Here is a 14,460-nt window from a genome sequence, read left to right on the forward strand (position 1 = left end):
TTTTGTTTCTCTTTTCCCATCCAGCGTCTTTTTAAACTGACCCCCACAGTGCCATTTGGCATCATGTTTTTGTGCACTGTGAGATTTGAGAATCACAGATTGCCTGATCATTTTTTCTCTCTTTAACAAGTGCTTACCAGATTGTTGTTGAGGAGCTGCATCCACACCGAACAAAGCGAGAAACAGGCACAATGGAGTGCTACCAAGTCCCAGTCACATACCAAAATGCTCTAAGCGGAAGCTCACCATATTACTTCGCTGCTGAATTGCCCCCTGGTAACCTTCCTGAACCAGCACCTTTCACTGTCGGTGACAACAGAACATACCAGGGCTTTTGGAACCCACCACTGGCTCCTCGGAAAGGCTACAATATCTATTTCCAAGCCATGAGCAGTGTTGAGAAAGTAAGTACCCACCAAATTTTCCTGTTGGAAGTAGCTCAGAAGGTATCCTTGGTGATGAATCTCAAAGTTCGATGTAGTTTGCCTTGGTGATGGTGCTGTTTTAACCTTGCAGTAGCTTCTATATTGTAACAGTATGGCTTTGAGCCATTCATATTTTACACTATGCCTGCTTCTTAGTAACTGTTACTAGCTGAGAATTTAATAATTCTCGGTAATAGTTTGAGTGAAATAATTTCAGCTGTGTGATTCTGCCTCCTCCGTAAATAAACATCCATTGTTGTTCTCCTAACTCTCAATACGTGCACACTTCAAAAGATTAGATTGCTGCAGCATAAAGAGAATTTACTTGGCTCAGTAGGTTAATAAAATAATGAAAACTTTTCAGGATTCTGACACCAAACATCAACTAAAAAGTAAAAATCCATTGATTGTGAAGTAACCCCATGCCCATGGTATATTTCTGAGCATCTTTATACACAACTCTGCTTTGATTGCTTGACTACTGTGCAGTAGTTAAGGACATGGCTTTGGATTGCTTTCATTACCTCCTTACTTTTTCCATTTTTGACACAATCATTGAGCACTGCTGCTGATTCTGTATGTATAATGAAAAGAACAAAATGACAGGAAGCTAAACTCTGAAGAGGGCTTCAGGTGTGAAAAACAATATGACTTTTCAAACCTCATGCTGTTGTCATTGAATGATTTTCTTTTGTAAACTAAATATGGGTGTGGGGGACTGTGTTCAGCACAGTAACTTGAGGTATTTAAATATTCAATTTATGAATTACGTTTTAGATAAGTATAGTTCTATAGGAAATTGCTACATTCTCTGTATAGAGCCCCTATATCAGCTGTGCAGGGGGTTAAGGGAAATTGTTGGGATATGCAGCTAGATTAAAGGCAAATGATCTTCACTGGATCCTTCTAAAAGAAATAGAAGCCATTTGTACCCTTCTATTTGTATTTCTGCTGTGGCTAACGATAAAGAAATCATGACTATTGACTAGATCTGCCATTGAGCCTTTTGAATGAAGTCTCACCTATATCTATAATTATGAAAATTGCTCCTTCATCATGTAAGGATAGGAAAAAATGTAATATCTAATGAAATTGCACACTGGAACTACTATGGAGCTGGCGGAATTTTCTGATGATACAGACTTCTTCTCTTGCTAGACTTAATCGAGGCAAACAACGGGAAAGAAAAGCTACTTGTCGCACATTCATACACATTTCCCTCACCTTCTACATTAACCCACCTAACAGCTTTGTTGACTTCCAACAACTAAACTGGGTTCTAGAGGAAATGATATTTCATACAGTATGTAGTGATTTAAAAATATAAACAGAACCAATACTAAAAAAAACCCGATGTTTCAGTTTCTGTATTTTGACAGGTTATGACCAAAAGGTGAGACACATTTTTTTTTTTTTGTTCTGTTTAAAATTTGATCATCAGTTTGAGAGAGGCTGTATGTGTTTGTGAAATGGTCTTCTCTGGTATGATGTAAAAGCTTGGGACAGATTTGGACTCACAGTTTTTATTAGTTTTGTTTCCAGTTGCTGGTATCTCTGTTTTACACAACATACATGGAATACAATTGTACACTGTGACCCTGACCCTGCAAAATATTTCAGCACATGCTTAACTTTAAATCAGTGGGATTACTCACATGCTTAAAATTAGATGTGTGGAAAAGTGCTCTTCTGAGTTGGGGCCTACATTACACAAGGGTTGCTGCAGAGAGTTTAAATGTAGATGCATTAGCAATACCTAAGGACAGGGCCGGCTCCAGGCACCAGCCCAGCAAGCAGCTGCTTGGGGCGGCCAACGGTGAGGGGTGGCATGTCCAGGTCTTTGGCAGCAATTCGGCTGTGGGTCCCTCAGTCCCTCTCGGAGCAAAGGACCAGCCATCGAATTGCTGCTGAAGACTGAAGCAATGGTGGTAAGTGCTGCAGATCACGATCACGGCTTTTTTTTTTTCTTTTTGCTGCTTGGGGCAGCAAAAACCCTGGAGCCGGTCCTGCCTAAGGAAGATGCTCCTTAGTTAAGATTATATTGACATTTCCAATATCAACCAGTGGAGCTTTTACCTGAGCTGAAAAATGCCTCTTGATTGAAATATGTCATAAATTTTTAGCTCAGGACCTCTCTTTATTAATTTCTACATCACTGATTTTCAAAGCAGTTGGCTTAGGCATTTTGAGTTAAATAATTCTTGTGTATGCTTGTTTGTTTTTATTTTATTTATTTGGGGAGGTTTGGGGGGTGGGAGAGGAGTCAAGAAAAGAAAGAAGGAATCCTAGAGGCAATGACATAGATCCCAGCAAAGAAATGCTGCTTTGGGGAAAAAAATACAGACCTTGTTGGATTAAAATGGATTTAATCATTGTCTAATTACTTGTTAAAACAGATCTAAATGGTTTTAAGGGGCCAGTTACAGCCCATCACACAAACTTATGTAACTTATTCTTATTTCTGATATTAGCTTTAAAACATCGTATTACACCTAAAGAGAGAGATTAGACAAGAAGGCCCAGAAATTCAGTTAAGATTGAAACTGCCTCTTACCCAGTGTGCATAACCAATTCATTTCTCTGACTTTTGAGTGATCTCATGCATTGCGTGAACCAGTGATGGAAAAAAATAAATACAATTTGTGTGTGTATGTAAATAAAATATGTGCAAAGTTCTTTTGTGGTAAAATACATATAAATCTGGAGCAGGGATTGGCAACCTTTGGCACGTGGCCCACCAGGGAAATCTGCTGATGGGCCAGGACGGTTTGTTTACCTGCAGCATCCGCAGGTTCAGCCAATCACAGCTCCCACGAGCCACAGTTCACTGTTCCAGGCCAATAGGGGCTGCAGGAAGTGGCGCAGGCCGAGGGATATGCTGGCCACTGCTTCCCGCAGTCCCATTGGCCTGGAATGGCAAACTGCAGCCAGTGGGAGCTGCGATCCCTGCGGATGCTGCCGGTAAAAAAAAAAACATCCTGGCCTGCCAGCGCATTTCCCTGATGGACCGCATGCCAAAGGTTGCTGATCCGTAACCTCGAGAGAGATTAGGAATGGGTTAACAATTTTACTGAGATTGCCGCGTCTGTAGAGACAAAATTAGTTTACTCCTCAGTCTCCACTAATATTCCTAGAGCTCTTCACTACCATATGCAGTACTAATCTATAATACTAATACTGTTTGTGAAGTGAGAGAAATTGAAATACGCAGTTGACTGTATTTTCTTTAATTTTCTTCCCTCAACAGGAAACTAAAACTCAGTGTGTTCGAATAGCTACGAAAGGTAAGAGGTTTCTCCCCCTCCAAGAAAAAGGGCTATTTTGCTTATTTTAGACTTAATTAAATATGGTATTTTTGTTATGCAGTTTTTGTACTTGTGCCCAGTGATATTGGCAGCAAAATATTTTGACTCACCTGGATGTCCTAACATGTAATCGGTTGCCACTTTTTATGTTTTGGTGTTTTGCCAGGAGAATACTGTTCCAGGAGTAAGCAGAATTTAGACAAAATAAGTAAAGCTCTTTTCAGTAGTTTGTATTCTCCAGGGTCTTGTCCTTGTGAACAGCTGGAGAACTGGAAGAAGCTAGTCAGCATGGGCTCAAGAGTTGAAAATACACTTGTTTAAATGTCTGTCATGCTGACAGGTACTGGAGAGCTGGGTGTATGTTTTTTATTCAGATTGAGAGATGCTAGGAAATATATATAAAACAGAGCTCAGCGACTTGTGGATAGTCTTGGCGGAGGGTTGATTTGATGAAGGCTTTAATTTTTTTTAATATCAGGTGATAGCCAAGTATGAGATTGAGTTGAGAACTGCCAGAGTCAGTCTTATTGACCCCACACACGGCAGCGTAATCACACGGTGCCCATTCAAGAAATTATTTCATCTTCAAATGAGGATTTAGAGTACATCTTATTAGTATGTTCTGCTCTGACTGTATTTATAACCACTCATTTCAGAGTTACTTGATTGGGTCAACAGCAGGGAGAGTGGTTTGCTAGATTCTAGCAAAGGATTCCGAATGCTGGAACAGACCTCCTTGGAAGCTTAGTGCTACTCAGTGTTGATAAATGCAAAGTAATGCACATTGGAAAAAAATAATCCCAACTACACATATAAAATGATGGGGTCTAAATTAGCTGTTACCACTCAAGAAAGAGATCTTGGAGTCATCGTTGATAGTTCTCTGAAAACATCCACTCAGTGTGCGGCATCAGTCAAAAAGCAAACAGAATATTGGGAATCCTTAAGAAAAGGATAGATAAGACAGAAAATACCATATTGCCTTTATATAAATCCATGGTACATCCACATCTTGAATACTGCCTGCAGATGTCGTCACCCCATCTCAAAAATGATATACTGGAATTGGAAAAGGTTCAAAAAAGGGCAACAAAAATTATTAGGCTTATGGAGTGGCTTCCGTATGAAGAGAGATTAATAAGCCTGGGACTTTTCATCTTGGAAGAGAGTTGACTAAGAGGGGATATGATAGAGGTCTGGTGTAGTGTATTATTTATTCCTTCGCATAACACAAGAACTAGGGGTCACCAAATGAAATTAATAGGCAGCAGGTTTAAAACAAACAAAAGGAAGTATTTCTTCGCACAGTCAGTCTGTGGAACTCTTTGCGAGAGGATGTTGTCAAGGCCAAGACTATAACAAAGTTCAAAAAAGAACTGGATAAATTCATGGAGGATAGGTCCATCAATGGCTATTAGCTGGGATGCCCAGGAATGGTCTCCCTACCCTCTGTTTGCCAGAAGCTGGAAATGAGAGACGGGATGGATCACTTGATGATTATCTGTTCTGTTCATTCCCTCTGGGGCACCTGGCACTGGCCACTGTCGGAAGACAGGATACTGGGCAAGAGAGACCTTTGATCTGACGCAGTATGGCCATTCTTGTGTTCTTCTGTTGTGTGTGTTTGCATCACACAGTGATGTACAACATTAAATCAACTTTGGGTCTGAACAAATGGGCAGGTTCAAATTACAGTAGCATTTTTCTATCACTTCAATGATTGGTTCAGTTAAAAACTGGTGGTGTGTTTACCTCTTATTATGTAGTATCCACAAAATGTTTTCTCCAGAACATAGAAAGGAACGCATACTTTTCAAGACAAATTAGTATAATATTTTCTTCAAATGAATTAAGATGATAAAAGTAGGGAAGTTAAATGATGAGCTAAGTCTTCTGCAAAAAATAAATCAGAGTTAACTTTCTTTTGTTTACCTTAGAAAATTAAGTGTTTGAACTGAAATAAATTGTTAGCATGAACAAATATTTATGTATCAATATGCATATATTGCTGTGATTTAGGCATTGGGAGAGCTTTAAAAGGTTCTGAAGTATCCTAGAAAATTTCAGGAAGTGTTAAAGGGAGTAAACAGTCTTTTTCATAATATATCACTACGGCTGTTCTAACACAATGTGGAATTGATTCCATTGGGGGATTGCGTAGGGGAAGTGACATGGAAGGTTGCTGTCTGCTTTACCATCCCCCTGTCAGTTGATCTCTCAGCAACATGCAGCACAGCAAGAGTCCCATCAGGTGGCTGCTTGTGTGACCTTCTCTCCTGTAATAAAAATCCAGTGTGTGTGGGGCTCACTAGTCTGATTATTGGCTGCATAACCATAAATCAAGTCCTCTTGGAGCACCAGTATTGCCAGTGATGTCAGCACTATACCCACTGAAAGTGCAATTAAAAGTAAAATATTTTCCATCAGTTTAAACTTCAGCCATGCTTTCTAGGGTAAAATCAATGATATAGTTAGAGCTCCTTGAGAGGAAAATATTTTCACACTTAAAATATTATAAAGTGTGTGTGTGTATATATATGTAAAAAATTTTAATTTGTTAATGTATCAGACTGTCTTTAACATATGGGTGAATAACTTGGTTAATCTCTTTAGTTTATTTTAGCTCGTAGCCCCCAGAGATACATATTCAACTTTTTCAGCTAGAGTATTTTCTTTCACTGAAATGAATATTCACAGAGAAATCAGAAGTGTTTCACGGTACCCAGTATGTTGCCAATAGAACCAGTGCACCTACGGTGAATTCATTAAATTTGAACTAGATTTTGTTACAAAGGTTTGTGCAGTTCTTAGTGCTATCTCTTGTGACTTTAAGGAACCTGCAGGTAGCCAGTCAAATTAGGCCTTACTGTTGAACTTTGTGAAAAGTTTGGGTTTTTTTAAAATGACTTTAAAAAATCCATATAAAATCAAGGAACATTTCACCTACTTAAAGTTCAGGGTTTAAAGCAATGTTTCCGAAATGCAGTGAAGGCAGTCTGTTGTTAGCTAATTCAAAGGACGAGTTGAAACTAATCTTCCTGTTTTGCCTTATGGACTATGTGGTCTGCCAGTTTACAGCTGTACTTTACACACTGTTGTTTTACAATATAGAGATGGGAGAAATATGGCTTCGTAATGCTAGCTATGTTGTACTCTGTTGTTTGAAGAAGTGCATATCCCTGAAAAATTTAATCTTTAATTTAACTTTGAATGAAATTTATTCTAGTGACTAATTTTTTCGCTTGCGCGTAATGTGATTCATATTCATATGTTGCATGCCATGAATTTTGTTCAAAGGGTTTCCAGTGATGCACCATTCCTGTAACCATTGATTAAATTGTTTTCTGTATTGATAACAAACTAATAAGGGTCATTGAATTCAAATTGCAGTGTCTTCGTTTTACTATTCTCAGAAAATATTTTGGACACATCATCATACATTTCCTGCATAAAAAAATGAGGTGATTGGAGCATGAATTCCTCTACAAGATGTTGCCTAATTGCCTCTAAAGCACCACACTATCTTTGGTATATCTTGAAAAAAGTGTTAGGGTAAGATGAGAGGATTATTTAGTGGTTGCAGTGTTGAAATATGTAAGATGAACATCTTGAATTACATAGGGACTCTGACATTGTGACCGTGACCCCCTCTTCTGTCTTCTTTAATCCCATTACACTCACAGCCTCAGCCTGAGTTCTCCCCATGACCTCGCTGCATGCCTTGTCAATCTCACTCACAAGGAAAAGAGTTCTCAGTCATAGTAGTTGTCAGTAGTTTCTGGATAGTAATATACGCACAATCTCCAGTTTTGGTCTTACAACTCCCTACCAAGTCACTAACCGGGTGGGAGGGTGGAAAAAGACAGTCTTGTAGCTTCCTTAGTTCCATGTAAATTTTTCAGGATATGAGAGAATAGTTTTCTTGATTAGGAAATGGAAGAGAGAGAAGAATGCGTGTTACAATGTACATTTAACATCAGAAAGTTCTGCATGTAATTTGTAAAAAGAGAATGAGCAAGTTACCAAAATTTAATTTTGGGGGCAAAGTTCAACTGTTACACAGCACTGAACATACTTATCACTGTATAAATTATAAGGAATAAATTATCCTTGAACCTGCTTAACCAAAATATTGACAAATGGATGAATAAAGAATGATTGAATGTACATACCTCAGCTGCAAAATCAGCCAAGGCCACTTAAAACTAAGCAGTATATTATTACTGATCAGTCATATTTTGGATTTCCATACATTTTGAAGTATGAATGTGCAAAAATTTGAAGTGAACTTTCACCAGCATGCTGTATGACGGCATTTCATTTTACCATTGTAAATAGTGTCGGCTGCAAAGGAAAGGAATCTCTATTAAAATAGCCGGAGAAGAATGATACTTGAAATAATTTAGCATGTAAATAGACATTTCAGAAGACAAATGGGACAACTAACTGCCAATAGCCAGAAAATGGATGAGGCAATATGTTACATATTGATGGTTAGTTATCAGGATGCCAAGTTTGACACTAATACTGGTATTTTGTCTAGCTTGTAAGTATTATACAAATAGGGAAAAATCACAAAATTAAATTAGGCTAAAGCAACTATGTCAGGAAATAAATAGTGTGTAAGTGGTGGGACTGGTAGTCCAGTCCCAAGAATAAATACAGTTCAGCATTCATTTTTTTTTAATATGAACTCTAACCCCCAAAATATTGCCTTTCAATTTCAGTTTGTGTTGCTAGTAGAGGGGACATTATTTGATCCCTTCATCTGTATGTGTGTTCACTTTGTGCAGATAGGAGAAAATGCCTTTTGAAATAACACATGCCTGGAAACAATTAAAAAATAACAGAAAATTACTTTTTAATCTGTTTTTAGAAATAAAGTCTGGGTGGAACATTTGAGCTGTAAGTGTGCATTTAGTCCACTGTGTCTAAAAGTTGTTATGCTGAATTCATTCCCGCTGCAACTGGGTCCTGATCCAAAGGTGACTGAAGTCAGTGGGACTCCTTCCACTGTTTCAGCGTGCTTTGGATCCTTAGAGGCTATTAATGTGAATACCCTGCAGTTGTATCCTTAAAATTGTGACTGATGGTATTTCTGATCTTAAATGAAAAGTCGTAGGACTTGGAACACTTCTTGTAGCAGTAAATAAAAGTACTGAAGGATGCTTTGCATCAAGGGGGAGAGGGTAGAGGGTTTTTTTAAGTAGAAAATTGAAAGATGCTTCTGAGTTACTGGTTAATTCTCAAATATGTGAAGCTTTCTGATAGTGAAGCTACATGCATATATAATAGATTCCAAAGCCAGATGGGACCATTGTGATCATCTAGTCTGACCTCCTTTATAACATAGGCCATAGAATTTCCCTGAATTAATTCCTGTTTGAACTAGAGCATATTTTTAAAAAATACAATCTTGATTTAAAAATTGCCCGTGATAGAGAATCCACCACAATTCTTGGTAAGTTGTTCCAATGGTCAGTTACCATGTCTGTTAAAATTTCATACTTATTTGTAGTCTGAATTTGTCTTGTTTTAACTTCCAGCAATTGGATTTTGTTATACTTTTGACTGCTAGTTTGATTGTCTGCTAGATTATCAAATTATTGATCCCTATGTAGATACTTACAGACACTGATCAAGTTACCCTTCAGTCTTCTCCTTGGTTATGTTAAACAATATCAAGCTTCTTTAGTCTCTGACTGTAGGGCAGGTTTTCCAGTCTTTTAATCGTTCTTGTGTCACAATCCTACTTGAATTGTGGATACAATATTCCAGTAGTGGTGGCAGCAATGTCAAATCCAGAAGTAATATAACCTCCCTACTTCTACTCAATAACCCCCTGTTTAAACATCCAGCTCTTCACACTGGCTTAGTTATTTTTACATCAGTGCTCCTGTAATGTTTGGGAGGGAGGCACCATTGTGTTCATGCAATGTCTAATAGTAGAAAACATTTAAACATTCCCTAATGTCATTCAAAAGGTTTGAGAACAAAAGGAGATCACCTTAAGCTTTGTTACTTCAAGCACTTTTGCATGATATTTTTAATCTCATGCAGGGGAAAGTTTTACTGAGCTGTTGAGCCATCCAGAGGAGGAAATGGAATTTCAGAATGCCACCATCTTGGATTTTCCCTGTTCACATTTAAGATCATACCAGTAAACCATAACTAAAATTTATTTTAACAACAAGAAATATATGATCCACCTAGTTGAATGGACCAGTACGTTACAGCAGTAATTGTAATTCAAACAAGAGCCATTACTCAGAAGCATTTTATGAGTTCCAGATGCAAGACCTCTAGTCCAGTCATGTTCATGTAAATGAGATTGATATGAATATCCTGGGATCTACCAGCTTTCCAAATATTGATCTGAGTAAGGGATTTTTATTTCATTGATCCCAGTAGCTGTGGATTTCATTAAATAGTCTAGGCATCTGAACCTGTCTGATAGGCATAAATAACACTACTTTGTTCAAATTGATTTCAGAGGGAATATTTGCCACACATTTAATTTTAGGAATGCTGATGAGTGAGCTGTGTTTGCTACTTGTTCACTACATGCTGGTCTTCACAACTCAAGGATTCCTTTTAGGAATGTCAACAGTAAACTCTAAATTACCTAATTTCTTTGATACTTGAAGTATTCCCTGAGGTGAGCAATGTGAAATCAAATTACTCTGATTTATACATCATATAATCACAAGCAATCAAGAGCAAGAGCCAGAAATCACCTTGCATGGTACTGTGGTGAAGATTACACTTTGCATTAGATTTGTTCCTATCTCTAATCCCCTTTATAAAACTGTCCATCAACTGAAGATGAGCTGTTTAATGTTGCCAGAGAGCACTGAGTGCATTGTGTTCTGGAATGGTTATAAGCACAAGTAATTCCAGGCTTTTTGTCCCTTCTCCCAGTGTTCAGAAAATATGGGATTTATTATTGCATTTTTAAGCAGAACCCCCCGTTTACTGCTTTTGGGTAACTCAGATTGCATTTTGAGTGAATCCAATAACTTTCTCAGGGAAATTTTATTTTTAAACAAGATGCCTAGTCAACTGCATCTTGCAGAGACACAAATTCCAATATTAAACTTGATTTGGGTTTGTACATATTAAACTTTTGAAGCACGATCCTAATGCTTACTTCAATGTATTTTTAAAAAATCAACCCCTGTTCATTATAATTACTGTATTTTGAGTCCAAATATCAATATTAGCTTTCCTTTGTTTTCAAATGTTTTTTGAAACAAATTGTTAGGCAGTGTTTCACATTTTCTATCTGCTTATAAACATTTTCACATTCTTAGGTGCTTTACCAGAATCAGAGAATAAGAATAAATAAAAGTAACACTATGGCACCATATTATGTTGCCCTGAACGTTGACAGTGAGCTCTGGAGTTAAAGGATGAACTTTTGGGGTTTTTTGCTACTCGGAGAAATGTAGCAACATTTTGGTAGTGTGTTGTGGCTGGGTCCTACAGGACTTTGTGATTGTAACCCACGTGGCTTTAACTGAGTGACTTATTTCTCTATTGCTTTAAGAGAAGCTGCTTGCAATGGTGACTGTATAAGCAGTACGGTGGGGGGGACAATGGAGATTTTGGTGGTTGTAGGAACAAAATGATCGCTTTAGGATGAAGGTTTGATCAACTTTAGTTCTGGATCTGGGCCCACCATGACAGGAAGGAAGCCACATTAAGTTGTTTAAAATACTATACCTATGACAGCAGAAATGAGGATTTTCTAGCGTGGATCAGACTGGGCACTGAATGTGCTACTTCCGTTGGGGTCAACAGAGGTGGATACAGAGTCATAAATGTAAGAATTTAGACATTACAAAAAGTACCAGAGCTTCCTAGCTTCAGACTTTTCAGTGTGATAGATAGCATTTGATTCCGTTATTGTAGACATACTACTAAACTGATCTTTTGTTTCAGTATTGCTATTTGCTAGTACTTGTGAAAAGTGGTAAAAAAATAAAATATCTGACATCTTCTGTTTCCTCATCTTTCTTGTTTAATTCCCTTCCTTTACTCCTTCTCATTTTCTTTCAGGGTTCCTTGCCTTTCTTTTTTTTTTCTTACGTCCCTACCCTCTTTGCACCCTTGTCCATATCTCACTTTCAAAATATGGTATTCCAAAGTGCTGAGAGAGTTAAGGGAGACATAAACCATGAGGTACGGTCTGCCTAGAGTACAGATTTTTCATTTGTATCCCTTAGCACTGAGCATTGACAGAAAAAACACATTATTAGCTACTTTATCTCTGACTATTTTCCAGTAATTTTTGACATAGGAATTTCCTACTGGTTTAGGGCCATGATTGTGAAATGGCTGCCATTTGTTCCATCTTGAAAAAATGTCTATGATTAATTCCTGTGACATTTTAAAAGTATATTAGGTAGTTGTTTCATAAGGGTATATGCTGACCACAGCATTTAAAAAAATGTACACCTTTTATGTATGTTTGGTGTTTAATTGTTTGCCTGATTGATTACATTAGGAAACATTTAGGCCTGGTCTACACTTAGGTTGGCGTAAGGCAGCTTTTCTCAACCTAACTCTGTAAGTGTCTACACTACAGGATTGCTCCCGTGGATATAAGTCCGCCACTACACTGACCTAATAACTCCACCTCCATGAGGTGCGTAGGTTGGTGTAGGTAGGGCTATGCAATGTCTGTGTAGACACTGCATTACTTATATCGCATGTCAGTACCATGCAGAGCTCACAGTTTTGAGCCGCACTGACAGCCTGGGCTGTGGGCTCTGTGTGGAGCTCTGCTACCAGGTGATCACAGCACAGGCTATAGGCTTCATGCAGAGCTCACAGCTTCTGTCAGCACTTGGCACCAAGCTGTCAGAGCGCAGCAGTGGGGTACACAGTTCGAGCTGTCATTCCCCCACACTGCCCCACTTAAGTCGGTGAAGTGCTCTGGGTGAGGACATGCACCACCGGAAGAAGGAGGGTAGTGTGGACATGAAAAGCCACAGTAGTTACTGCCATAGCTGTACGTCGACCTCACATAGGTTGACTTAATGTGTAGCATAGACAAGGCCTCTGTTGAGCAAATCTCAGACTAAGCCTGTGTTTCATAATTCCTCAGTTTTTGTGAAACCTGAATATTCTGCCTGTTTTAAAGTGAGCAGATTGCATTCCATGGGATTTTAATGAACCCTGGAAACACTGGTAATTCAAGACATTATTACCCTTATTTTGTAGATATGAAGAGATTCTCTGTTTAGTTATCTAACTTAGTTCTTTAGCGTCTCTCACTTTCTGTCCTTGATAAAGATCTAATACTGACTGGATTAGAATATGACAGTTCTCCAAGATTTAGAAAGGCTGCTAGCTAGTTTCCCGTCTGTTTGCAGCTACTTGATCACCATGCTACCCAGGAGACAGAATTTCACATCTTAATCCTTCATAACTTTGCCTCCCCACTGCCACTGGAGAGTATTACCACTATTTGCTAAATTTTGAAGTGCTTGCGAAATGTATTGGATTGAGAGCCCTGAATACAGGAGTCCCCTATCTACAAAACAGGTCAAGCACAGGAAGTGATGGTCCAGGCATATCCACCCTACCAATATGTCTCAACCCTTACCTGGAAGGATAATCTTTGTGTGTCACAATTCTGTTCATTCTTCACTCTCTTCCTCACTCTTCTGTGGAAACTGCCTGCATGGGTGCCCGTTGTGATCATTCATTGTTCTTATCAACTCTTGTCCACTAGGAAATGCATCTGACAAGACCATATAACACCTATCAGATATTTAACCATCTGGGTTGGATCAAAATTGTGTCTAACAGCTGAAACAGAGACCTAGAAATGAAAGTCTTTTTTTGCTGTTGCTAACCTTCGAACTTTCAGTCTCTCATAATCCTATGGTTGAAGATCATCAAAATGTAAGGCAGGAAGGGACTTCAAGAAATCAACTAGTCCAGCCTCCTGCACTGAGGGTGGACTCAGAAAATCTAGATCATCTCAGAAAGGTGTTTGTCTAAACAGTTCTTGAAAACCTCCGAGGAAAGGGATTCTGCAGCCTCCCTTAGACTCTTCCAATGCGTGACTATCCTTTATAATTAAAGTTTTTCCTAATATCTAATCTAACTCTTCCGTGCTGCAGATTAAGCCCATTACTTCTTGTCTACCTTTAGTAGACATGGAAGACTGTCACCAGGTTCTGCCCCACTTTTCCCAGTCTTCTTTTCTCAAGACTAAACCTGCCCAGTATTTTTAATCATTGCTCATAGTTCAGGTTTTCTGAACCTTTTATCATTTTTGTAAAAAAAATTTTAAGGCGTAGCACCCTGAACTGGAACCAGTACTCCAGCTGAGGCCTCCTCAGTGCCAAGCAGAGTGGGACAATTACTTCCTGTTACTTACATATCACCCTCCTGTTAAAGAGAATAATATTTGCAGGATTTTTTGCAGCTGCATTGCATTATTGATTCATATTCAATTTATGATCCAAATCCTTTTCTGCAGTACTAGTGCCTAGCTTCATCAGTGATTTCCTATTTTGTGTTTGTGCATTTGATTTTTCCTTCCTAAGTGTAGTATTTTGCATTTGTCATTATTGAATTTCGTCTTATTGATTTCAAACCAGTTCTCCAATTTCTCACAATTGTTTTGAATTCTAATCCTGTATTCCAAAATGCTAGCATCCCCTCCCAGCTTGGTGTCATTCACAGATTTTAGAAGCATATTTTCCACACCG

The 14,460-nt window shown here is 38.4% G+C and overlaps 2 protein-coding genes across 14 annotated transcripts in view; one reads left to right on the forward strand and one right to left on the reverse strand.

Annotated features, from left to right (window-relative positions):
* PTPRK (protein tyrosine phosphatase receptor type K) overlaps positions 1–14,460 on the forward strand; it is a 616,176-nt gene that overhangs the window by 527,021 nt on the left and 74,695 nt on the right. For all 12 annotated transcript variants that reach the window (XM_050949447.1, XM_050949436.1, XM_050949438.1 and 9 more), the window contains 2 exons: positions 131–404; positions 3,673–3,709. In XM_050949447.1, the coding sequence (XP_050805404.1) occupies positions 131–404; positions 3,673–3,709 (311 nt within the window). The remainder of the gene's footprint in view (positions 1–130; positions 405–3,672; positions 3,710–14,460) is intronic.
* The window catches only part of LOC127049284 (uncharacterized), a 225,808-nt gene that overhangs the window by 57,266 nt on the left and 154,082 nt on the right, over positions 1–14,460 (reverse strand). The window lies entirely within an intron of this gene.

This window comes from Gopherus flavomarginatus, chromosome 4, assembly GCF_025201925.1.
Source record: "Gopherus flavomarginatus isolate rGopFla2 chromosome 4, rGopFla2.mat.asm, whole genome shotgun sequence".
Lineage (NCBI taxonomy): Eukaryota > Metazoa > Chordata > Testudines > Testudinidae > Gopherus > Gopherus flavomarginatus.